This window comes from Betta splendens, chromosome 11 (genome assembly GCF_900634795.4).
Source record: "Betta splendens chromosome 11, fBetSpl5.4, whole genome shotgun sequence".
Classification (NCBI taxonomy): Eukaryota; Metazoa; Chordata; class Actinopteri; order Anabantiformes; family Osphronemidae; genus Betta; species Betta splendens.
Window position 1 is genome coordinate 4,622,883 of NC_040891.2, and position 26,342 is coordinate 4,649,224.

At 43.9% G+C, this 26,342-nt stretch overlaps 1 protein-coding gene across 2 annotated transcripts in view; it reads right to left on the minus strand.

Annotated features, from left to right (window-relative positions):
* Positions 1–635: 635 nt before the first annotated feature.
* khdrbs3 (KH domain containing, RNA binding, signal transduction associated 3) overlaps positions 636–26,342 on the minus strand; it is an 81,357-nt gene continuing 55,650 nt past the window's right edge. The window contains exons 6-11 of one of the 2 annotated variants that reach the window (XM_041072831.2): positions 22,564–22,744; positions 16,318–16,400; positions 8,203–8,255; positions 6,134–6,273; positions 3,953–4,006; positions 636–2,585 (exon numbers count right to left, since the gene is read on the minus strand). In XM_041072831.2, coding sequence (XP_040928765.1) covers positions 6,182–6,273; positions 8,203–8,255; positions 16,318–16,400; positions 22,564–22,744 — 409 coding nt within the window. In that variant the 3' untranslated portion in view covers positions 636–2,585; positions 3,953–4,006; positions 6,134–6,181. Of the gene's footprint in view, positions 2,586–3,952; positions 4,007–4,363; positions 6,274–8,202; positions 8,256–16,317; positions 16,401–22,563; positions 22,745–26,342 lie in introns of both variants that reach the window. The other variant, XM_029166775.3, reaches the window with a different exon arrangement.

A 26,342-nucleotide genomic window follows, 5' to 3' on the forward strand; every position in this document is an offset into this window, starting at 1 on the left:
ACAGAAATGTTAACTTGTGTAAATACTGCTCATATTCAGCCATTGGACAATAAGAATAGTGATTCTTGTTGAATAAAAACAGCTTTTAATACATATCAAATATTTGACTCACTAGTCTGTCAAATAAACATTAATGATTTTTAGCAAAAGGATCGGGGTTGAGGGCGGCACGGTGGTGCGGTGGGTAGCACTCACAGCAAGAAGGTTCAGGGTTCGATTCCCGGAGGCGGCCCTGGTGCCTTTCTGTGTGGAGTTTGCACGTTCTCCCTGTGTTTGCGTGGGTTCTCTCCGGGTTCTCCGGCTTCCTCCCACAGTCCAAAGACGTGCATTAGGTTGATTGGACTCTCTCCATTGCCCGTAGGTGTGAGTGTTTGGTTGTCTGTCTATGTGTTGCCCTGCGATGGACTGGCGACCTGTCCAGGGTGTACCCTGCCTCTCGCCTGTAGCCAGCTGGGATAGGATCCAGCACCCCCGTGACCCCGCACTAGGGAGTAAGCGGACAAGAAAATGGATGGATGGATGGATCGGAGTTGAGCCGGACTGGGCCTCATGGGCCCCGTTCCTGGGCGGCGCCCGGCTGCTCCTTGAGCTTTAGCTTCTCATGGAGTTGCTCCTAGTTGGCTCCCAGCGTCATCCAGGCAGAAAAACGCCTCCACCGCCATCATTTACACTTAGCCTTTTAGCAGCCATTTAGGGTAAGTGTTGCCAGCATTATAGTCTGATTCCACCTCGATATTGGTAAACAGCAACATAAGGCATGAAATCCGTTCTCAGAATAAAATGTGCTGCACTTTTTATTTTTTTTATATTTTCAGTGTTTCACTCCACTCTTTATTTGACTGTACTGACATATACAATTATACAAATATATTTTGAGTGAGGAGTCATTTGATCTGGCAAAAATAATCTGGGAAAAAAAAATTAATTTCACTCACTTTCTGTGGAGACACAGTGATGTGTACATAGAAAAAAAATATATATATATGAGAGAGAGAGTAAGTAATATATAGTAATATACTGTAAGTTATGATACAAGTGAGTCCCAGAAATCAGTTATTGCGCATTTACACTGTTAACATACTCATTAAAACCATAGCATCCACAAACTATCTGGGTGTGACTTGATTTTAATTTACAGACTAGGCAAAAACATTAAAAGTAACACAAATAAACGATCTACAGTATAAAACTGTAAAAGTGATCAAACTCTTGAATGGAGCAACCAATCGCACCTTTCGCACAATAAGACCCACCCCCTGAACAAGCAGCCAGAAAACACATAAGACTTGTCCTTCTTTGGCAGTTCCTTGTGTGTTCATGTAGGGCATCATCTGTCATAGCACGAAGCTGAGTGAAAAAATGGGTTTTCAGGACTTTTAATCTATTTCTAATTTGGCTCCACATCCTCTGAAGCCTCAAAGAAAACACACCATCGATCCGTAATCCAGTGTTGAAATGGACCCGTCTCCCGGTGGCAGATCACTAAATCCTCCTTCATATGCATTGTTAATCAACTGAGCTGCTCTTACTGTACTTTATCACTTGGAGCTGGTTTCAGATAGAGCGCTTTAAGCCCCTTCCCAGGAGGATTTGGCCACGGGAGGTGATAGGAGTTGACTCGAGGAGCTGGCGTTGGAAGCGTTGGGTCACCATGTTATTGTGTGAGGCTCGGCCCGCGGCTCCAGAGAGAATCACTTCCTCTAATGGAAAACTATTGTCTGCCACCGAGGACACGCGACGGTGCAGAATGCGGATCAGCCCGCGTGGACTTATGCAGCGAGGGAAGGCTATTTTAGAACCGTAATATCCACCAACGTCTGCTGTGATTAAGCATTACACGTGGAAAGAGGCTCCGCTTCCAGAAGCGTGGTGTTTTCCAATCGTGTGGCAGCACATGCAGAAAAGCAATAACCAGCGCGGACGAAGAAAAAAAAAAAATCACTCTCCTCTAGCGCATCGTACGTTTTATCTCCAGCATCTAAACATGTCACAACAATAAGGCACTTACAGTAGTAAATTATTCACTCAGTGTTGTGAACAGTATATAGATTAATGAGCACAACAAAATGAGACTGGAGGAGTCTTTGTGAGAAACATTATGTCATTCTCGGCGCTCGTTGCATTATTTATTCGCCGATCTCTCACAGTACACAGGAGTTAATTCTAATGTAAGAGGTAGATGCGTTCCCTCTGTCTGCAGCCTGAGGACGACGGAAGGCGGGTTCACTGTCAGTTCAGAGCGTCCTGCTCGCACGTCGAACGTATACAGAGCTGGTAAATCTCTGAAGGAAATGTTCTCCGACGGAGCGTCCCAGAGGATGAGAAGCTTCATTTGCCTCTTGAGTTTCCTTCCCTTCTCTCTGGAAAACCATGCTGTGCGAGACTTCGTCCCCTTTGCAGCATCTCAGCAGGTCACTTCACTCTGTCGCCCCCAGAATCGCCCTCAGTCCAGAGCGCGGGAAACGTGAAGGTCCGCTGTTCGGCCTGAGGGGGATCCTTTTGAAACTGCATTTTCACTATGACAGGATTCACTGCGACGTGTGGTTGTGAATGTTTGATGGGAAGCTTTGTGTGGCTCATCAGGTCTATAAAGAAAAGAAATGAAAACAATATAAGTACTGTATTAACAAGAACAGGAAAGCAACTTGAAGCATCAGCCTTTATCACATTCTGTTATCTGTAGCTGCTTCTACAGTAGGTTTTTGGGCCTAATGCAATCAGTCAGGCGTTGCGTTTCCGTGCCAAACACAGGCCCAGGCGGTCACTGTCAAACTGCAGCACCCAGGACCCTGTTGTGCTCCTCTACACTAATTGCAGAGCTACAGAGCGTTGGGCTGGACAGGGAGGGCTCGGTGGGACTGTGGCCGACGGGTTCAAGCCGTCAGGCTACAGGCTACGCTGAAGGGTTTCAGGAGGAGCGCTGGAAAATATTTTCAACATTAAAACCCTGTCAGGAGAACATGGAGTTGCCTGAAAGTCACATTAATATTTGATTTTTTCATTTTGTACTTGCTGGGGTTTTTAATCCGACGCACCAAACAGGTTGGACCATCATTTCAGATTGTCTCTGAAGGTCACCTCTTTGTCAGCTCACTACTGCAGCTCCCACTTTGCAGAGCCAAACCATTGCCATGAGCATAACATGTTGATGTGTATCCATATGAAGTGACTGTTGAACTGTTCAGATCCTGACATGAGTTTCCAACATATGATAATCAATTGTATCATGATAAAAAGCTATTTTCTCAGTTTGTTTTATAATTTCTTTTACCTTTATTTGCACATTGTGCCAGCATGTATATGAATAGATAAATAATGTTAAAATAATGATTATTGCTGAAGGAAAAGAAAACTAGCTGAAATCGGCTTTTATATTACAGTATTTTTTTTATCTGACATGGACGTGGCCTCGAGTCACATCAGAGTCAACATCAACCAGACTGTTTTAACTGTGTATTTTAGGCGCATCCACACTTGAAACATTTCATGTTCATCACTGGAAATTGATATTTGATGTATTTGTAATTTAATTTATAACTGCATTAGAACCACTTGGGATGTTTATGATTACTGTATTGTATCGTTCAACTGACACCTGATGAATTAACCAAAAACTTTCAACTCAATGTCTCCACATTGAGCCCAAATTTAGAACATGAGCTGCCAACGCTTTTATCTTTTCCTTTTTTTTATGTTTAGTGTTAATTTGGAAACAAATTATGCATGGATTTCACCTCCAACACTCACGGACAAGTCTGTTAACAATGACATCATGCGAAGAATCTAAAATGCTTCTATTTCCAAATTTAAATGTGGCTGGTTAATGTGAGGCAGCTGCTACACGACTGTTCAGTTTAAGGGTTGCTTTCATAGATTCAAAAGTGAAGACCCTTTAATTTCAGACTAAAACTGTAGTTTACAGCCAAAACACATGCAGCAGGAATGAACATACCTTTGGCAGCAGTGCGTTGTTGGATCGATGGCCTGGTGCAGCGGCAACACTGACCTAGAAAGGAAACATAAACAGCAGTGTGACCATTCAGGCTTCCAGCGTATCAACATATTCACAGTTTTTATTATGAAAAACATGTCAAAACATAATATTTTATGGTTCAATTATTGTAACAGAGGATGTATTTTATCAAAGTCTTAGAATAAAGTTATTTCACTACACATTTCAAATGAGATATTACTGCTATTTATCATATGTTTTTACAGTTTTGTTACATAGTTCTAATTAATCCTAGCTTTGTGGATAGATTACGGACTTAACAGAGACAGGCAAACATATTACATTTAAGTTTAGAGAGGGTTTATGAGCAACTACTTTAGGGGAGAGGTTAAATGGGGTCAGGTTGTTTACCTTGTGGGACGGAGGTCTTTTTAAACAGCTACTGCCGTCCTCTTTCTGCGGAGGTCAGCTGGGGGTCATTTAGAGTCTCTTTAATGGACGGGGCAAAGGCAGGCTCTTTAAACGACTGGGAGAGGGGTCACATGACCAGAGGAGAACAGAAAGAGCAAAACAAGAAGAGAGAGCAAACCCTCACCCCCCAACACCTCCCCCCACCTCCCTCGTACGAGTGGGGGAGTGAACAAGGCCTAGAGGAGGTCAAGGAGGCTCTCGGGCGGCGCTATGAGATGTTTCTGTCAGGGTAAACACTCAGAAGGTTAATGTGTGTTTACTGATGATGCCCAACGTGATCGGCGTTCACATCGAATTATACGAACAAACAGAGTGGATAGAGTTGCAAGAGTGGCACTGTCGTTATCTCTAAATCCCCTAAATCTCAGTCGGAGAGATTTCATACAAAATGCATCAACGGCCTTTCAGATACAAATAGAAAGGCATTCTTATCAGATTACCAAGGTCGACAGCAAGGTCACAAACAGACATTTGGCTGTTTACACTCATGCGCATCGTTCGGCTGATGCCATGACGCAACCACTTTGGAGTTTAGGCAAAACATATGATGCTTCATTCTGTTTATCACTCAGTTAAGATGATCCACTGCATCTTATTCAATTTCAAGCTTCAAACAGTCTAAGCTAAACATTTTAGTTGGGTTTGTTAGTTTAAATTAAGTCTTTTTTACACGTCCGTAATTATTCTCTCAAACACAAGCGTTTTCTTTCAAAATGTTTATTCAGCATCAACAAAGAGGGAAATATTAAAGGGCTTACATAAGCTCAAAATCAATATCGTTAAACAAATGTCTAGATGATTCTCAGCCCACTAGCGTGTGATTTAGTATCATGGTGTTATTATGCCTGAAAAGTTGTTTTAAATGAAACCGACTTCATTAGTGCATCTTAAAATCGATCACAAAAATTAGAAAAAAAGCTCCCGGACTGTTTTGTAGCACCAGTTGAACGGTGCACATCGAGTATGAGCAGCTTTTTATTGACTTCTTAAAGTGGATGTTAAAGGGGCGTCATAATCATAATCAATGGACACAACTACACAGGCTTTTCAGAATAAAACAGCTGACAATATCCAAAGTTGCACACCATGCTTTTATAAGCCCTTTAACACTAAAGAACTATTATTTTACAAAAAAAAGAGGAAACAGCAATACAAGATGTTTACAGTATGAGTCCTGTCTTCATTAGATTGTAAATGTTCAAATTTACACGGGACACGATTTTTTCACCAGTTACCCCTCAGTAAAAGATATCTACACTACGGCACTTTCCTAGAACTAAGCTACTACATTTGGAAGTGATCAACCACGCAGCTGGAAGTTGAAAGAATAAAAGGGCAATAAATTGGGTGGCGGCGACAGCTGTGTAGCGCTGTATCGGACGGCGTCCGGCGATTCGCTTGTCGACTTGCAGTAATTTGCCGGATACAATGTCGATCGCCACATATCGCATACTGTAGCTGAGAGAGAAACTTAATGTACTACGGAGACTTTACTAATCTCAACGTCCAACAGATTGCTCCCAAAAGAAAGGACAAATGACTGTACCTTAACTACTTTACACGTTTTATCCAGTGGGAGGATATTTTTATTGTAAGGGGGGGCTCATTTTTGAAACCCGGTCAGTCTTCCTATTGCCTTCGTTTCATTTGTATTTATGTTTAGGTTTTGAATTTTAAAAAGGTGGGAGCGTCCGTAAAAAAATCCATTACTTGGGTTGAAACAGCCACGAGGACTCAGGTGCGTGTTGTATAAACAGTTCAATATCTGGAGTATGGCTGATCTCTGTACACTCCCTTGGTTGTCCGTGCTGACGGTGCCTTGCTGCGATTGTTTGCCCATTCTTCCTGACCTGATGAAGAAGGAGAGAAGAGAAACAGACGGGTTACACGTGAATCATCCACTCACAACCACCTGTGTGAACTACCCCAAGCACCGGGCCGAATACTGTAAACGATGCAAATAACGCGCCATACGCTCAAGAGCCCTTTGAAAGTCTGCCATCGATGCGGCTGGCGGTAACAAAAGCACTAAGTCAAGCTGCGAACGCGATCGGCCACTCTCAGCGAGTGGCTTGACTTTCACCTAGGAGGATGCATCTCAGATAATTGAATGAGAGGATCAAATAGCTACTTGAAAAGGAACCGTTTAGTGGCTCCCAGCAAAAAGGTCACAATTACCATTAGCCCAAATCAGCCCCCGTTCACCCCGCGCTACTGTCAATGTGAGAGTGCCAGTATCGATGGCCCCCTTTGTCTGATCTCCAGCCAGCGCTCGCACCTCCCCAGAGCCGAGCCTCACAAAGGCTTGTTTTTTCCCTGTGTTCAGGCAGCACATAGACAATACCCCTTAATTAAACCTGTCACCCTTTCACTGACAGTCACTTTGAAGACACAGACCAAGGTAACCTTGTGCTTGGAGAACAGGGACGCACATCAGCGCTGTTTATCTGTTTTCTTTGAACTGTCACCTTTCTTCCGCGTGGCCCATGTGGCAGCACTTTCCGTTTCATGCGTTTCAGGCACGCGGCGCTCTAATGAGTCGCGCGCTTTGTTCTTCAGCATGCGTGGTCAGAAAAGTTTGGGGAAAAAAAAGTTTGGGCTTATTTTCAAAAACACATATCTCGGGAACTTTTCTGCCTGAAAACAACACGTAGGTCATCAATTACTGTAGGTTGCTCAGGCAAAATGCAGTCTTTAATAAGGGAGATTGATTCTTCAACTTCAACTCTGTTTAGTTTCCATGTTGATGATGGGTTGGTTTGCGTTGGGTTTCCTTTTCATCACGAGTGACCTACACTCTGTGGGTGTTGAGGAGCCACCATTAACCAGGTGGTGGTTGGTGGTTCCATACCATTATACACCTAGTTCTCCCAACTACCTTTATGTACTACTTTTATGCTCATTACAATGAACCCAGCCTCTACCTTCCACCTCATCGCTTAAGTAATTATGCTTTAAATTAATTTAATTTAATTATTATTCATTAACAGAAAGCTGTTAATTAAAGTGAGTGGAAACTCAAGCCACTATCTGTTTTACTGGCTCTACTATAGATTATTATAGAAAATAGATCTGTTTCAGAGAAACAAAGATCAGCACTGTAAGCCTTGTAAACTGCATGATGATATTTTCCTGTTTGTTCTACAAACACCAGCGATGGTTCGACCTTCAGCTGCACCGGCTGCGTGATGCTGTTCTGCAGCAGATACGACCTTGGCCCACTTCTTACTCTATCTTGTCAAAAGCTGATGGCGCATTGTTCAAACATTATCTGGGTGCTGTCGACTGCTGACAACTTTTTAAAGTCACATTAAGCTGCCCTCAGTCAAGAAACCATGTTACGTGGTACTATTACGTTAACCCCTTCAATTTACAACTATTCAGTTTTGCTATTTCCAAAGATCAGTTGAAAAACAGTTTGTGAAAAAAGGCTCCTATCAAAGGTTCCTGCTGCTTTAAAGAACATGTCATAAGATCATATTGTTTAGAAATACAATGCAAGTAAAGGTAGTGTATACTGTACAGTAATACATGTAATATAAGCTTCAAAGGGATGAGTATGAATATTATGATATCCACAAACTTGTTTTGTAACTGGCTCTAATTATGACTCAAGCACCACCAAGAGTAAGACATTTGTCAGACTTGTAGCATTGTTACCGTCTAATTAGTTCTGTAAAAGCTCTAAATTTGGTAACTGAGGGGAAGCCAACAGTGCAGAGTCGGAAACCATAAGGTAGCTCTGTCCAAAGGACACAAAGGAGAGACATGTAACTCACCGTATGAGTCGTACGATTCCCCGCTGTGTCCGTATTCATAGTAGTCCTCTGAGCTGCAAGTAGACGGAACAAGGATGTGAGTAGAAGAATGACACAGACACGATGCATCGAGGCCTAAACAAGTGGACGTTAGCAAATAGAGGGAGTGTAAGTCATTTTGGGTGTTAGGGTAGAACACCAGAGGGATATTTTCCTCATATATTAATGTGTGCTGCAGGAAAAGATTGTTTTAGTTATAATGGGTGAAAATAAACAAGAGGCAGCTTTCTGTGATGCAGGTTTGGCCAGATTTGTGATTGTACAAGGCAATTTCCTTCCCCCTATCCGCCCAAAGTTACAGTTCCATATCGTCGCGTATGGAGATCTATGAGAGGTGGCAGCTTTAATGAAAAATAAAAACAAGGAGAGGCAAGTTGCATAGCGGTTCATTTCTGGCTTTTTTGTTTTTTCATTCCCTTATTTGCGGTCGGCGATGTGATGCTGACAGAACAATCCTGCACCGGGATCATTCAGTAACACTGCTATCATTCAGGAGAGGCAATTCATCATAAGGCTGCCACTGAGCTGACAGGGGCCATCACAGCTGGGTCCTCTCCGCCTGCCTGTCAGTCAGTCAGTCAGCCGGCGACAGCAGCTCCTCTCTGCTCGCCGGATTAGGGAGCTGAAGGCGCCGTCCGAAAGCCCCAACAGCACATCAGCACCGCCCGACTGCTGAGGGCAAAGAGGTGAACACGGTGACACACCGGAGTGAAAGTAGCAGATCACAATTTCCTCATGGTGTCTTTAATAAGGACTTTTATGCAGCCGATCCTTGTGATTGGGCTTAAGGGCGCTTTAAAACGGCAGCCTCTCCGGCTCCGCTGTTGTCTCAGGTGAGGACGAGGAGGGTTTGAGGACTCCGGCAGCTCAACAAGACATGAGACACTTCCCTAAAGAGGCTCGTGCCTCAGGTCGGGCTTAGCTAGGAACCAGAGGCAACGCAGCGGGAGCAGGCAATGAGATGGGTGGGGGGTGGTGGGGGGTCAGGCAGAGATGCTGTTCCGAATGCACGTTCTGGCTCGTCATGTCGTGTACCCTGACAGGATGCGAAATAATTAGATTTCACACTATGCTAAGATGCAGGGGTGTATTCCAGAGAGGGCGCCTTCAAAATAACCCCCCCCCCCCCCCCTTTTTTTTTGGAATGTCAGAAAATCAATTTTTTCCACAATTCACAGGTGCTTGCAGACATATTGGGAAGTGTGTGAACCCGTGGGCTCTGCTGCACTGTTACAGCCAACAAGGAAAGACATTCAAATAGCACAAGCCACGCTACGCAGCCCCTCCAGCGCCGTCTCACAGCTCTGCCTGTGCACTATGTGGACTGTCAACGTCCTTCCCATTACTCATTCCCACTATGTTTATACCCCAATAAGTGGGAGGAAAGCTACCTGTAAAATAAAACACCAGTTTCCACGTTCCGCCGGAAGTTTCTGTGTTACTACAGGAGCCAAGGAGAGCAGATAAGGATGCAACTAGAGCTGTTAGGAGCCTCTCATGTCAAAGGTGGCGTTTTCTACTGCTACACAGCCTCTTCCTGTAGTTACATCCTCTCCTCTGGCCACGTCACGAAGGTCGGAGATGCTGGTAAATTCCACATATGCCAAAACCTACAGAGAAACCTTCTGTTCAGTCAGAAGAAGATTGATTTAAAACTTTTAGTTAGTTTTAATTTAGTGCTAATGCCGGGAACTGAAGTTTAATTCCTTCCATTGGTCATAACTGGCCTGTTTTAGCCACTTTAACCACTTGTAATAAGTAAGAGCCAATGTTGGACGATCATTGTAACCATGTTTATATCATTTACCTTAGTTTCCCTATCGTCATCTATTTACTTTACTATTTTTTTATTCGAAGAACAACAATTCAAAGCATTTTCTGCTTATTTATTCAGTGGCTTGGACATGCTGCCTACTTAAAACTACTTCTACCTGAAGAACAGAACTCCTTGTGAGGTAATATGGATTTTATAATCACAAAAATACATTTTTTGTCCTTTGTAATATGTATATATAAACCTTAAAGTGCTGTTATATCAGATTGGTTGACCCCAAATGATGAGACTGCACAGCTGGCAGCATAAGCACAAGAACGGCATGAGCTGGTTGGAGGTGGCGAGACCTCACTTGAGACGTTTCCCTGTCAAAGGTGTAAAAGCGCTTCGACTCTCTAAACAGGTTGGCTTTTGATTTGACATTCATTAGCAGGAGCCGTCCTCTGCTTCGTGTCTCCCTCGGCCTCGCTGCCAAAGAAGAAGAAAAAAAACAACGCCACCTGTCTAAAACACAACAAGGACCCTAATAGGCAAACACGACACCTATTAGATAAGTGTGTCTCTTTCATCAGGCGCCTGATTCCGGGCCTGCTTTTCCACAGGTAGAGACCCGGCGCCCTCCAACGCATCCGTCATCTCGGTAAACGCTCCGTCTTAAGCACTGATGTTGTCGTTCCTGGGCGCCACAAAACAGATGGCAGTGTTAAATCTGAATGATGTAGCACACGTCCCGGGTGGACTTTGTTTTCTCACATCACCATTACTCTTCCAGTCCTCTGTGATAAATCGGAAAAAATCTAGTGGCCCATTAGGAGGTGGTGCCGAGGTAGCGCTGCGCCCATCGGAAGCGGACGCGCGACGCTCTCCTCGTGTTTTCTATTGCTTGCATATTGTACCGTTAATCGATCATGGCCCCGAGTACTGAAGAAAAAATACTTCTTCCGTAATCATGTTTTTTTTCATTCCCTCCTTGTCACAAGGTTGAATAAGTAAAACGCTGACAGAAAGTGGCAGCCTGAAATTTCCGATTATACCGGCTCAGTGGTGATTTCCACAGACAACAATACAATGAAAATGAACAGTGGGAGAAAAAAAAACAGCGCTGCCTTATTCCACCATTTAGTAAAAAAAAAAAAAATAAAGCGCACATCATTTCGAATGGAAATTCTCCTTATGGTTCCACTGGTGATTGCTCATATGTGGTGGCTGATTGCAAAGTTAGCGCCACCGCTGACCCCCGCTGAAGAGCCACAAAGGGCCGCAAAACGGCCTACGGCAACGATTTGCCTGCACAAATGAGTGTCCCTCCTGCTTCTGAGTGATTCGTTTATGTTACTTACTGTACCTGCCTTCATGGAAAGTACATGACATCCTCCTTCAGGCGAAAACACAAGGCGAGTCCGTATTCTTCAAGAGCCGTCATCTGGACAAGTGTTCGGCTTGTTACAATGCGACTTCAGCTTCTACAAATGGCTGTGTTGTGACTGTGAAAGCGCTGGAAGACTGAATGGGTGACTTTTAGTCCTGACACAAGAAGAGTGGTGTAAAGCCCCGCCTCCTTCCCCTCACATGGTCTAATTCCCACAACAGCGCCTGCCACTCATCTTGACGAGCCGTCTACCTCGAAAACAACATGTAGGCGACCGCGGTCCGTCAAGACAGCAAACCCTCTCCTGTAAGAATGAGCAAAACACTCTGCATTCTGCTAAATGCGTGTAGTCCACCTTGGCACACACGGCATAGCAGCATCACTCACAGAGGCCGAACCATCAAACCATGAATTTAACTTGCCAGAAAGACCATAAAACACTGCACAAAGCTCAAGAATTCCCAAAAAACTATTTTAAAAATTCAATTATTCAGTTTCTAAAAATGAACTGATTTACTTAAACCATATAGGCTAGTGACAGTACGTTTAGAACTAAGAGAAAAACCTTCTCCCTTGTAGAGGTGGAGGAAGGTGTTGGGCCCATAATTGCTTCTGTTCAAATGGGGACCATAAACTCAGAGGAGACTGCCGCTGTGGTGCAAACCGAAACAGGAGTGGATACAGCAGGTGAACGAAGGGGAGCCTGAGGTGAAGCACAGCATGTGTCAACCCAGACTCCAGCAGGTGTCGTCATCTGCACCAGTTTTGCATCACTGCAGCCACCAGTTTCACGATGCAATCTTGCGGGAATTAACCGTCTTCCGATTTACTGTGGTTTAATATTGACTAACACCTGAATGGTTATGCATGAGCACGGAAGCAGGGAAGCAGGACCAGCTGGAGCTGAATCCTCATGGTCAATTTGCAGCAAATGTTTTTAGGCCGACGTTCACTCATTCACTTACAAAAATGCCTCCACGCGGCTCTAACGCGAGCGTCACCCCCAGGCTCCCGTTTGTTCTTCAACACCCAATTTATTTTTTGACTCCGGCTCTTAGTGAATGTAATCTCCACGCGCAGATGTTTACCTTCGACAAATCTACACGCATTTAGGCGTTATGGAATTAGAAATGTTGCCTCCGTCGACTGATCCAGGCTCAGAGTGTCACTCTCCAGCTTTCTGCTCTCGCTGTAGGCAGATTGTGCAGAAATAACATCAGCGAATCAATAAATAAGAACAATACAATTCTCATGTAGCCTATCGCGACCCTATTTTTATCCAGCCTATTTCTGATCCGGTCCAGCTCGGTAAAGGTTCATGGATCATGAACACCTGTTGCCCCTCACAGTGAACAAACTACTGGAGCTCACGTTGGTTCAAGTCGTTTTGGTGGATCCCTCTCAAGCGACAGCGTCTAAATCGAACCACTTTCCCCTTTTTTCCCCCGTCCTCCGCCGCTCCCTTGTACCAGGCTCCACTGTTGCTCCCGAGGGACGCGGCTGCCACTTAAAACACTGTCACCAGCTGTCCTTGCACCCGCAGGCCTCTGGGATCCAGCCCCGCGATGTCGCGCACCAAAGCAAGTGTGAGCGAAGGTGCAAGATGTCAGCAGCCCGCGGTCTCGGAGGTGTCAAGTATGAAATAATGCTTTGATTGCACAGCGTGCCCCCGCCGCGACCTCCCGGGAGCGTCCGGCCGGAGCTCAGCCGCAGCTGTCATCCCTCTCATTTCCCTACAGAGGCGTCACCTTCTCAGCGCTAATAAAATTAAAGACAGCCTCCACAGCGGCAGCCTCCTTGACCTCAGTGCTCGATTAGCAGCGAGCGGCGAAGGGTTGTGAGGAGTCTCCGGAGACGAAGGCCCGTCCGGCTCAGTGCAGTGTTGTGCAAACACTGCCAGGGCTTCAGGCTTCAGCTCTATGCTGACAGATGGAAATATCTCGAAATATCACTTACAGTAAATGCAGCTCACATCTCTTCCTTAACGTCGGCATTGCCTTATTTCACTTTTAAAGAGGATCAGTATTAGTGGTATCATTTGGAAGAGCCTCTTCTTTTAATTTATCTTCTTTTATTTATCTGCAGTTACATTAAACATGTTTCGAGTGCAGCAGTATGTCCTGATGGCTGTGACATATATCTGAAATGAAACTATAAATATAGCTACGATACGTACGTGTCCAAAGTCCCTGTTTTTTTAGATAATTATGGGCATTAATGTGCATTACTGCCACCTACTGGAACGACCCCCAGTTAGCTTCCCTACAGTAGGTATGTGATCTAGTCCAGATCCACCTGCATCTACTGTACATGAACCAATGTTTGGTCAAAATTCATGGTTAATGGACTTTTTTTTTTAAACACTGTTGCTCAGTACAGTATTTGCAGTTATTTTGAAGATTTTGGAGTAAAAAGCAGAATAAATTCAGTTTTGTGAGGATGTAGGACATATTTGTGTGCACATATGCAGTGCGCTGCCTGTGGTGGTTAAGCTAGTTTGTGTCATTCTTGCTTAATTGTTGACTGACAGGCCAGATTGTGATCACCACCCAAAGCCAAGCGAACTCCATGCGGTATGAAACTATGCTTCCAGTTAATTAAGGCATCAGTAAATCCTCTGATGCTGTTTCACAATCTTTTTAAGAGCGCTTCAAACCTTCCTCTCTCCCTACGTGTTCACAAATGGCGAGGCTGTTTCTAGCATAAGCCATCGGGGTAATACCATGACAGAGAGACTGTAAATTGTTCTGCTTGTTATCCTCCGGCAACTGAAATCCTGCCATGCAGTCAGAGCTCAGATTGGTGACTGGGAGCTCCTTAGGCTGTGAGAAACATTGTTAGGGAGACTTCTTGTCCACACACACACACACACACACACACACACACACGCACACACACACACACACACACACACACACACACACTCCTTGAGGCCTCGCTGCAGCTGCGTCCTGCTATGACTTTCCTCAGCCTCAGGGTGAAAATAATGCACCTTTTTCCATCACAAACTACCGTAAATAGGATCGTGGCTGCCATGGCAACATATTATGTTGCCGTATTGACTGGATTTACTAAAATGCAATAATTAAAGGGGATCGTTGTGTTACTATGGATGTGTAGGGAATCTTATGGACTACAAAAAAACCCTCCAATTAATCCCATGCTGGTCATGTAACACAGATGCTGCATAAAGCTTTTGTACTCCGCTTGCACAAACCAGCCTGCAGTAACAGTAACTTTTCAACCAAATCCAGGACAAGGGACACACAAACACGATAAGAAGTAAGTGAATCAGCTGTCTCTGGAGGCACAGACTTCCATGTCTGGGCCCTATTAGTTGCTCTGTCTCCCACCAGATAACAGACATGAAAATCTCTTTATGTTGACCCAGCCTCCAGCCTCCAGCCTTTACATGATGGACTCCATTTTTCTTTTAGCCCCCTCCCCAACCCATCGCCCAACTTCACCCAAAAACACCCCCACCATTACTCGAGATGCTGCTTTTAAAACAAAGAGCTGCAAACTCCTGAGGCCGACTGGTATCTTGTGCCATTAGCCACCAACAGGATTCATCCCTGGCTGTGTTAGAGGATGAGGAGAGCGTGTACTGGATGTGTGGGTGTGTGATATGGGCCAGGGGAAAAAATAAGAGATATCACAAAAGATGGATGAAGCCCAGGTGACATACATTCTGACACCTCCACACCTGTTTGCCTTCATTTTTTGAGCTGCTACCAATACAAACCAATTTTTGACACGCTTAATGTTGCAACAATCATTTCTTTAAAGTGGTACAGACAGGCATACATACACTGATAAAAAAAAACAGCAGGACACCCACAAACCAAAGCGAAAGCCTTTGACCTTGTGTGGCTTGAAAAAGCGCAATGGCTCCCTGGACGTACAGAAATCAATATTCTACATTTAGCTGTGCAGGACCCTCTGTTAAGCGGAGCAACACGCCACTAATACTGTTCGGATGGCACTGACATGGAAAAAAGCATCTTGGTGTGATTAAAGTGTTTTTAGATAAAAGAGACGCTGCTTTGCATCCAGGTTCCTCTCCTCTTCTACACCTGCTCGTTCACATTTGTGTTGTCAAGTGAAGATCCAAGACGGCGATGGTAAATCTGCCTTTCTCAGTTAATCTTACAGGACAAACCCAAAGGTCAGGTTTTCACACCTCACATAGCACTTTATGAACAAGAAGTGTTCAAACTGAGCAGACAATGAGCGTGAATGGATTCTAACATTATAATGCAGCTGTCCACAACCCAGAAGACATCGGATGTTTTATTTACTTATTTATTGTACCTTCCATTCAATTTACTAAAGTCCTAATGGCCAGACTGTGGTGAACTCAGCACCCTCAGAAGCTGCTCATAAATATTTAGCCTTGGAACGATAAACTAATAAATACAAGTCTTTGTGTATCCATGATTTATACAGTAATTGGGACTGATTAGAGCACTGCCAACGGCATGGTTTGGTAGGATATAACATAATAACCGATTATAAGCCATTTGATATTTTTGTCCAATGTGACAATTTGCTGTTTTTTGTTGTTGCAACTAAATCTATTGATTGATTGCTCAATTGCTAGATCCATCCATCCATCCATCCATCCATCCATCCATCCAAGTGGGATATTGCAGCAAAACCTCCAAAACCAAACCAAAATGTCATAATTTGATGAAAACTAGAAAACATTTGGACTGAGGAAAAAATAAACTAAAGTATAGTATATACACAGTATAGTATAATCAAAGGTCAAGGTCTGTGTGAGCTCTTCCTATAGTATAGGAAGTACTATACAGTTACAGTTTTTAGATACAGTTTTAGGGATATGTGAATTAAAATTTCTGAAGTCAGTGATTCAATGAGTCAATTGTCTAATAGTGAGAATTATTTAGTAAGGAATAAAATAACTTACTTCTGTCCTTGATTACTGTAGTTGTTGTCATATGATTCATATCCTTGGTCATCGTACGCTGTTCCGTAGCCATCATCGTAATCCTGAAGTAACAGACACAACAGCTCATTAGAAATAAGGAAAAGCAGTTAACAATCCAATGCAGTGAGGAATTTGGCGATAGATAAGACAGATACAGGTCAAACTGTCTGTGTCAGCTGACTGACGGTGGGATGGGACGATTCTTGCTGGGGCTGTGTTTCATCGGCGCCTCAAAGGATGAGCCTTGGACAGCTGTTTGCGCTTCAGTAATCTGAACCCCCCTCCCCTGGAACCACACCCAGGCCTCCGCCAGGAGAAACATCAAAGCGACCCAGTACCTCACCCGTCCTAATTTGGGATAAATGGGACTTGTGTTTCACAAAAGGCGCCGACCCCAGCAACACATCTCTCATCCCCCACACACTAATTCCATCTGCCCCTGATTTGCATGGAAGAAATTCATATCTATAAATTTTAGCAGCCGGGGAAAACAGTCACCATATACACAATATTATTGGGTATTTGACTTGGCTCTTTCATCTTTAATCCTTCACATAAACTGTGTGTAAAGCAACATTTACAACATACATGTATACTGTACATATGTGGACTTATTGTGGTAAGACTTGCTTCCCTTATTAGCTGTGGTGCAATGGTTGTTTAGAACTCCAACTACTGATGGGCAAGTCTTTCAAGCATTTTAAGAACGATTTTCAGGAGCTTCAACCTCCTCTCGTCCCAATGGCCGACAGTCAACACTCCTTTGTTTGAGAGTGAGAACGAGGGTCTGTTGGTTTTTGTGCAGGACTTTTGTCAGCTGTCTTCTGTTTGTCTAGAGGTGGATTGAAGGGAATTGCATGTCCCTCCTGGCATTTGAAATTCTGCAGCTACAGGAGCCTTCGCAAAGTCAACAGTCCCCCCACACCAACGCAAGGACTCGCAAGACTCAACAACTGCGCTGTGAAGCAATCAAACCCCTTTAAACATAACAGATCGGAAAAAACTGCAAGCGTCCGTCAAAGGCGCCGTAATTAAAATGAAACCTTTTTAAGAAGCAGATGAAATTGCTGACTTTGATTTGCGGTTTCCCACCGTAACCTTTTCTTCACTTGTCTAAACACAAAAGAAGGAATAATCAGCCTTGGCATTTTAGAAAACTTTTTTTGTCAGAGATAATCATCGTAACCATCATCAGCAACGATACTAATAAAACACTGCTGATGTTGATACAGCGGACCACAGATACGCCGGAGCCGGTGGCGATGTGTGGGTGACTTTTGGAGTAAAAAATAAAAATGAGAAGGTAGTTTCAAAAACACAACAAAAGGAAAACAGTGGAGATGTTTTTAATTGGGATAGTTTGTGTTCTCTCTGTAGCCCAGAATTCTTCATATTGTTGTACATACTTATATTTTTGCCATTAATTTTCGATACAGTATATGTCATCACAGTTTGCTTCATATTGTGCTGTTCTGTATGTACCTTAGACCTACTACAGTGTATGTATACACAACGCAATATTATAAAAACTCAACAGTCAGCTGTACTGTTAATGCAATTAGCACCTAGACATTGGGCTGGTAAGGCACTATATACAGTAAGGAACTCATCACCATCAGATAATAACTAAGGAAGAACTTGTTGGTAGGTGGTGATACAGTAGGTTGATATGAAAACCTCACGCCAGTCAGAGACATATAGTGTCTAATAGATTAATTAAAAAAAATTAAATCAAATAATTTCTGAACAGTGGTGGAAGCTTCAGTTCACTGAAGATGCCACATTACCTTCATTTAGCATTGATTCACTGAGGTACATGTAAAGAAAAATGGTGTTGCTTTAACTTTCTCACATATATCTCTTACTAATATATTTCTCTGATACATTTATATATATAATATACAGTAGCTGTTAGTCAGCAGGAACATCTTGTTGGTTGTACTGCAGTGCTGCAGGTTGCAGACATTTGAAACTTGCCTTTTTCTCTGCATATTTGACAACACGCCTCATTGGATACATTCAGCACATTCAATAGCGGTGCTGTCATCCCACCTGGTGGGAAACAGCCCTGTGACGAGATGACAGGACTCGTGCCTAGTGTGCCAGCGACTGTACCTGTACATACAGTTTAACATCAGTTGGTTGATTTTACAGTAACGTCTAAAAAACACAGCCTCGCCGCAGTTTAGCATCGATAATGTGCTACAATTTACTTTCCAAGAAGACTGTTTTTTTTTCAGACGACGACGACTGGAGGCAAAAACCACTTTCAAACCAGCAGGAAGGAAGATGCAGTAAAGTTCATATGAATGTGACTAATTCCTGAATAGTTAATGGTCAGAGTCTTTTAAGACTTTTCTCACATCTTCGTGTTTCATTTTCTGCTACACTCTAATATTGTTTCCTTTTATGCTATGATAACTGCAGAACCATTCAGACTGGATTCCAGGGTTGGTTCCAGCACAAGCCATGTGACAGTAATGTTAACAGACTCCTCACTTACCTTGATAGTAACACTAGCTGGGTGCTGTCGACTCACATTGGACACAGCTGGTGTTAAGGACCACATTAAACTTTACCAATGCTGTGTTATTGTCATTTATAAGAGCACCTCCTCCATAATTGACTTACAATCAAGGTGAGTGGAGAAACATGCTCGGTTTATAAATCCTGCTGGAACATTTAAAATGATCCTGTTCTCTGGTGCTTGACGTGACACAGAGAGAGTGTTTTAAAATAGGAAGCAGACTGTGACGATAATGTGAGTGGAGCTATTATAATATCTGACATGTGTGTATCGATATATCCATTTACCAAAAATATCTTGGCGAGCACAACGGTGTGACAATACTGCAACAGTGTTGTGTTACCAACACTAAACAGGATTAGTGACAGTGAGAGGTTGGGGGGAGAAGGGGGGGGGAGTGAGCAGCCCCTAAGTGAGTCTTGCATTTGTATGCCAGCGGATGGCTGTGAGGCGTGTTGTTAAAAGATAAGGACTGGCCTCTGAGGCCACTGAAGACTAACAGAGAGCCCGGCTCGGCGTGTTACGACTGCAGTATCACAGACGCTCCGCCGTGTCTACAGCAGCACGGAGACAGACAGGATGCCACCGACATCCAGAGCGCCCATTTATTCCCCGCCCGCTGCACTAAATCCAAACGAGTTCAACTTCACGAGGGGCCGCACGCGCTGCACGGGCCGTGCTGCAACCCAGAGGGCGCCGGCGGTGCCGCACGACAAAGTGAGAAAACGAAGCAAATCAAAAGAAGAAAGAAAAGCCTTGTTCCTCCCAGACGAGTAAATTATGATGCCATCTGTTCAAAAAAAAGAGAAAGAAGTCTCGCCTCCGTGCAGCTGTGCCACACACTGATCTTCACTCCTTAGCGATAAAAGCAAAATAACACCTCGAGATATTGCGACGAAGAAAACAAATATTACGCTGCTTGCAACCCTCGGTCATCCGTCTTGGTCTACAGTTTCTCAAAGTAGCTGCACGCTTGTTTCCTTGGCTCCTCCTGACAGCGTAATACAGAGAGCCAAACGGGACGGAATCTGCTGAAGCTGCCATGCTGCAGGGACACAAATACTTCTTACTTCATCAGATTGAGGAGGCCAGAAAGTTGGTCCCATGCATAAAGTCAAAGTGCAGCTACCTTGTGTTGTGCTTGACGAATGCCTTTACTTTTTTTTTCCTTTGACCACGGCCAAGTTTTTAAATAAAGTATGTTTTTTTTTTCCAATGGCTCAAGTTTTACCTGTGGAAATAATGATATTTACGAACTAAGCCCTTAGATACAAGCAGCCTATTCAGCTGAGAAGTGAAACCACTGAAAGAGTGAGATACTGTAGGTTTAATATTTGCTATTAGCCTTCCTTAGATTGGAGAAACTCATTGTAAATGTTGAGTCTTAACAAGAAGAATGTACAGCTGACATTTCTCTGCTGAAGGTGTTGGGACCCAGACTTCACATGGTTCATCATCTGGAGACCACAATTGCCTCTACTGCAATTTGTGCTAGTTCATCTCAGATGATATAATGATTTGCTGTTAAGTGAAAAAAAATCCTGCAGCTGCATTAGTAATGATTAGATTCCCAACCTCATTAGGCTTTTATGGACACCATGAATATCTGCACCAAATGTCATGGTGACAATACAATCAATTCAATCACAATATTCACTTGTAAATGTAGGTACTCACTCAAAATATTGTTTCAGCCTGACAGCTATTCTGTTTCTGTTCTCTTCTGAAATAATAACATAAATTTAGCGCTTAACATTATTTTGTTTCATAGTTTACACACAAAGGAATCCAACAGTTACAGTTTCAGACACTGTCGCTGCATATAGCATGAAAGCAAAGTTTTCTGCTTTGATTAGTCGGCCTCACTGTTGGCAACGATGCTACACAGCGCTGTTGCTGCAATGAGAATTACATGATGTTTCATTCTACTCCAATGGGATTAGCTGCAGGTAAAGCAGGCATCTCAATGCACTTAATGAATTACATGAAATGAGATTTGGCTGCAGTCTTTGTAACCATGCAAGACTGACGCGAGCTGCCAAGGATGGATCACGGGATAATAACATTTCTGTGATTTCGGTTCATTAACAAATGGATTCGGCGTAATTTGATACTAGTACTTGTAGTGGAAACAGGAGCTTTAGAGGAGGCGGATTACGCAAACCAAACAGCTTCCAGACGGACCATCCATCTTGTTCTGTATCCCGACAACATCACCGAGAGCTACGGCGGCTCTGGTGCTTTATGTCTGAACACGGGAGGAGAAGAAAACACCTCCAGCTGAACAAATGTTCTGGCCTCTGGCTGTGTCATGCGGCAGACAGAGAACAGCGGGAACCTGCATGTGACACATGAATGTTAAACGCTGATAAACGGCAGCGACGAATGTGAACAAGAAATACCCCTTTGTCATTCCACTGATGAATACAAGAGTCTATTTGTCAGCTGCCTATGGATAGCACTCGTCCTGGGATAGTGATGCATTCAGATAATACACAGCCACTCACCCAGCCTCTAATTTGCCACGACGCGCTTCGATTTATCATGAAGCAGATGTTGGGGGTCTCTTTTTTTCTCCCCCCACTCGGATACACAGGTGCACGTGCCGAGGGGATGCAGTTTACAACTGTGACAATGATGGGAAACAGCTGGTCCAGGAGTCATTCTCTATGACCTCCACACATTTGAATTGCAACCTCTGAATAAACCTGTCAGATGTGGTTAGATATGGGCTGCAGGGGCAATTTTCCAGCGCTGGCCTCCTCCTCCTGCCTTCTATCTGCTAAATATGCAATGTTGATGCAGAAGTTCCCCGGGGAACTTGCCTTGACAGTGCAGCAAGAGACTCTCTGGGCAAAGGCACACAGGCCTAATATATTCATCCCTGGCAGCTGTTGATAAAACAGTCAGGCTCCCGTAAGACTGCGCAGGCACGCCGCACGTCCAGATCACAGTAACGACTACAATAGCAACCCACACGCTCTGTGCTAACACGTCGAGCTAAAGCACAGACAAAAACTAATGCAAGCATCCATCCACTTTTCATTCCTGTGCCTGAAACAGGCAATATTCAGAGACAGAATAGCTAAATTACCTTTCAAACATGTTGGGTGAAGGTAAGACAGAACCTAATTCATCCTCCAGCGAAACTTCAAGCCTGTTTCTATTGGCCAATATTTGTTGACAGCATTATGCTAATTTATTCATTAGCGTCATATTTGTTAAATACTCATTGATGACAGTTATGACTGGTTAATTAATGCATGAACAGCTTTAATATACATCCTTGAGAAATAACAAACATGTTGATCATGTTTGATCCAACTTTCAAAGCATTCAAGGTATAGATTGATTATTACATGTGACGGTAAATTTTAACTGTCTCTGACTTGACTGGGAAACGTGCGTAAAGCTGCTGACGTTACACGAACGATGCGGATCAGGCATCAGCACGCTGTTCATCCTGTGAAAACTGGCTGATTGTGCCATCGGTGCCTTTTGTGTAACCCCAAGCTGAAGCACATGCATACACTGTACTGTGAGTGTGTACAGAGCCCAGTGACCTAAACCTGTACATACACACGCAGCTGCTTTGCTTGTATTGACTCGGTGCAACAGTTTCAACACTATCACACCGACAAGCGAGGTTATATTTATATACAGTGTTCGGTCATGACCCCCCCTGAACCCAAACTCACATATTCTCCGTACGTGTCCTGGACTATGGGAGGGGCCGGCCGGTACCCGGTGGCTGGTGGGGCACCCCTGGCTCTCTGCACCCCCCTCCCTCTGGAGGATGGAGCTCGACTGGTGGGGGCTCCTCTGGGCGCTGCTCCTCTGGGCACCGCTGCGTGCAAGGGAGGAACGCCCCCTCGGGTCCTGAAGACACAAGGTTCACATGTAGCAAGTCGAAATTTCCCAATTACAATTGTGCATTGCTTGTCTTTATCATAAGGTGCTGATATTTCTCCTCTCTCTGCCAGAGTCGAGCTACCACGGCTACTTCAGCTCCGCTTAGTGATTTCTGGCATCGGCCAAAATGAGTTGGTGCAGGCACGGATTGATACATTCAGTGTCAGGTTATATGTGTAGGTGGGGAGAGAGGAACAGCGAGGGTGGAGGGCGAGTTCCTCCAGTCGAGAGAAAGTGAGTCACATCCATTACTCAAAACACTGCATGTCTTGTGGCTGAATTGCTTGTCCGTCTATTAAGTGGAATGTGGAACGATATTTCTGCCGGTTTTGTGACGGATGTTTTGTTACCGAGTCGAAAATGTTTCTTATAATAAACCTTCACAAAAAGATTTTTTCTACCTGCAAATTTCAAGTTTAAGTGGAGCTTTCTGGGTTGTGTCTCTCGGCAGCAGGTTAACCACAGCGGGATAATAATCTGTACAGTCGCTTAGATGAATTAACAGAGAGCCTGGAGAATAACCCGCGCTCTAAATCGAAATGTAAGCAAAGTCAAGCTGCATTGTTCGAATCAAAGGCACGCTGACCTTGTGGTTTGGAAAATGTGGCTGGGGCTTTTAACACCAAGTGAGTGGACTTTAAAAAGCAGCTAACTGATCTGAAGCAGCAGCGGGAAACCACCAAGGTTGCTCTCTGGGTCGATTTGCTTTTCATGCTTTCCAACTCAGCTGTGCAACGCGCTTTATTAGCGGAAATAACACATGTCGGGCTGAAAGGAAATAAAATGATCTGAAATCTCCCGAATAACGGGGACGGTGTATGTTTACCTGATAGGAGCCGGACCACCCTTAAGTGTTGCATTAGAAATCAGCTGAAAAGCGGGAGCTGAAACCCGTTCGACAGCGGGAATTATTTTCCAGCAACAGCTCCGAACAAAGTCAAAGCGAAGTGAAATGGGTGAGCCTCCACCCAGGGTGATCGAAAATTAGCACACATGGGTGAACTAAGAAAACTTAGAGTTACTTTTTGTGTAGGAGCTTCTGGGACACTTTCAAATCAGGCCTGGTAAACGCTAATTACACTGTAATTTAAACCACGGCCAATTATATTCTCAGTGACCTTGTTTATCTCGAAATCTGATGAAAGAAGCCGTATTTCTTCTATAAACACCAAGAACAAACAACATAAGACATTTTTTTCTCCCCTCTTAAAAAAAGTGTCAACGCAGAGAAAGTTAAAGTCGTTTAACGGCCATGAGTATTTTTTTATTTGTAGTCTTGCGGGGTCTCGGAGGAGCCGGAATTAGCGTGGGTTCACAGGGAGAGTGGAGAGGCAAACATCTACTGGAGATCATTTACATATAAAGGCTGTTATGCAAATGTGACTTTGCTTTGCTAATGTTTCTAGACATGGCTCCACTGTACCCTGATAGCTGCTATTTACTGCCAGACGCTGGCTTAACACTCACATCACAACGCGCCCGTTGTAACATGAAGCCCACGACTCCTCAAAGCAAACAGACAAATTCAGGTGCTGATGATGAAAGGCGGCTGGTCAACCGCTATGAACTTTGAAGGTTATCGCTCTGATCCCCGATTGATATCTTGACATTTCTGATGGAGGATGATGATGGTCGGGTGTCATTTTTCATGAGGCTTGTAGTTGTAAATCCCACTAGAATGGATGTCACATATGTGACATTTGCTATGACCCTTAACAGGATAATGGATGGATGCCAACGGCCTTGCTAGTGACTGTACATTCGCCCTCGCATGCATTTTCAAAGCTCCTGTTCTTCCTGCTGCCTCCCATTAAACCGGCGAATCCAGTCACAGGAAACACAATCTATCTGTCATTGACAGCAATCAAAAATGGGTTTTGTCGACACTGGATCTATTTTTGAAAGAAGAAACAGAAGAAGTAGGAGCAGCCGTCGCGGTGGGCAACATAAAAATGTCCTTTCCTCAGCCTTGCTATTGTCTGGAGAAGTAATTGTGCTGCACGAAGTACAAATCAAACAGTGGTTTCTGTTGGTGTGATGGAAAAGACCAATTACTGACAGACATCAGTAGAACAACTGTGTTGGGCTACCTGTAACGTCTGGTCTTCTGTTGTGTTGTAGCAGCTTTATCCTCCTCTGTGTTGTTAATTAATAATAATAACTGCTGTATGTTGTGATGTTCTGTAATAATTTACATATTGCAGGTTGACCATGCAGCTATGGACAATGTGATACAGTTAAAAACTTTTTAAATGGAGCCATAATGAATGTTTTGTTAATACATCATATGTGGGAACTAAGTGCGTTAGTGTTGTACTTCATAGTTGCACTACAATAAATTATAGTTTTTTCATTTAATGAAGTCAAACGAAAGTAATATGGTTGAGGTAAAGTGGTTGGAAATAATAAACTCTTCTAAATAGACTAATCCACAATGAAGATGGAAAGAATGCAGCTCAGTACAGTGACCATGAGATCACATTAGCCTCTCATTACCTTTTCTCTCGATGTACAGAAGACAAGTTCTGAAAGTAAAAGTTAATTCCAGCAGTGCTTTAGTTTGGAGTTTTTAAGCCAATCTATAGTTTCTGCAATGTCCTGCTGAGGTCTGCACACAGTCAGCACAGTCACAAATATCAGGGCTCATTTTTCTGCCTTCAGAAGTAGCTGGTGTATATGCTGCCGTTCATTTGGCCTGAATTTGAGAAACGACTTCCAAATACTGAGCGGCCACAACACAACAAATAGAAAATCCTTGTCTGCTGCAGTATTTCACTGCAGCATCCTGCTGGAGTCGATTCGTCCAGACTTTCAAAACAGCCCATTTAACTGTTAAAGACTTGACGTTGGCGCAGGCTAAACTGTGGATGCTGGTGCACGACTGGACCCAAACCGCCGTCTCCGCTGCTCACATCAAACCCGTTGTGCGTTCAAACACTCAGATCCTGCTGTGCTGCAGCACCACGCTGTGCTTTCACCTTTTCTTCCGATAATAAGCACTCATTATTCACATAAGGACAATTCGCTTTGGAGGATAATGAAAACACAGATGACCAGCGGAACATTTGAACCCGAACACGCGGGGCGCTTTCATCAGACAGACTGGAGCCACACTCCTGTATGGATGCATTTGCATGTGTCTGGGAGAATGAGACTCATCCTTTAGCCTCTGACCAGCTACGATGGGGAATGAACACGAAGGCGGGACACGGGGTCAGATGACCCGCTTGTTTGTCATCCGTGTGTTTGTGCCAGATTTGCAGGAAGCGTTCCTTGGAGGTGATATATAGACGTACCTCTGGCCACTTCTGTCAACGGAATGGACGCAATAATTATTAAGGACAAACAAACACCAACAGCAGGAGTGTGGGTCGCGCCTGTGACATTGATTTAGTAAATCACCACAGGATGCAGCCATAGCACCGGTCCACTTTGGACAAGGCGCTTATTTAATGCGTCTGACTCCGATCACCTCAGTGTTCAGAAATATCTGCCACTTTAACACCACCTGCTGCTCTCCATCCATCCACCACTTTCTTCTATAAATTTCAATCCAGTTTTGTTT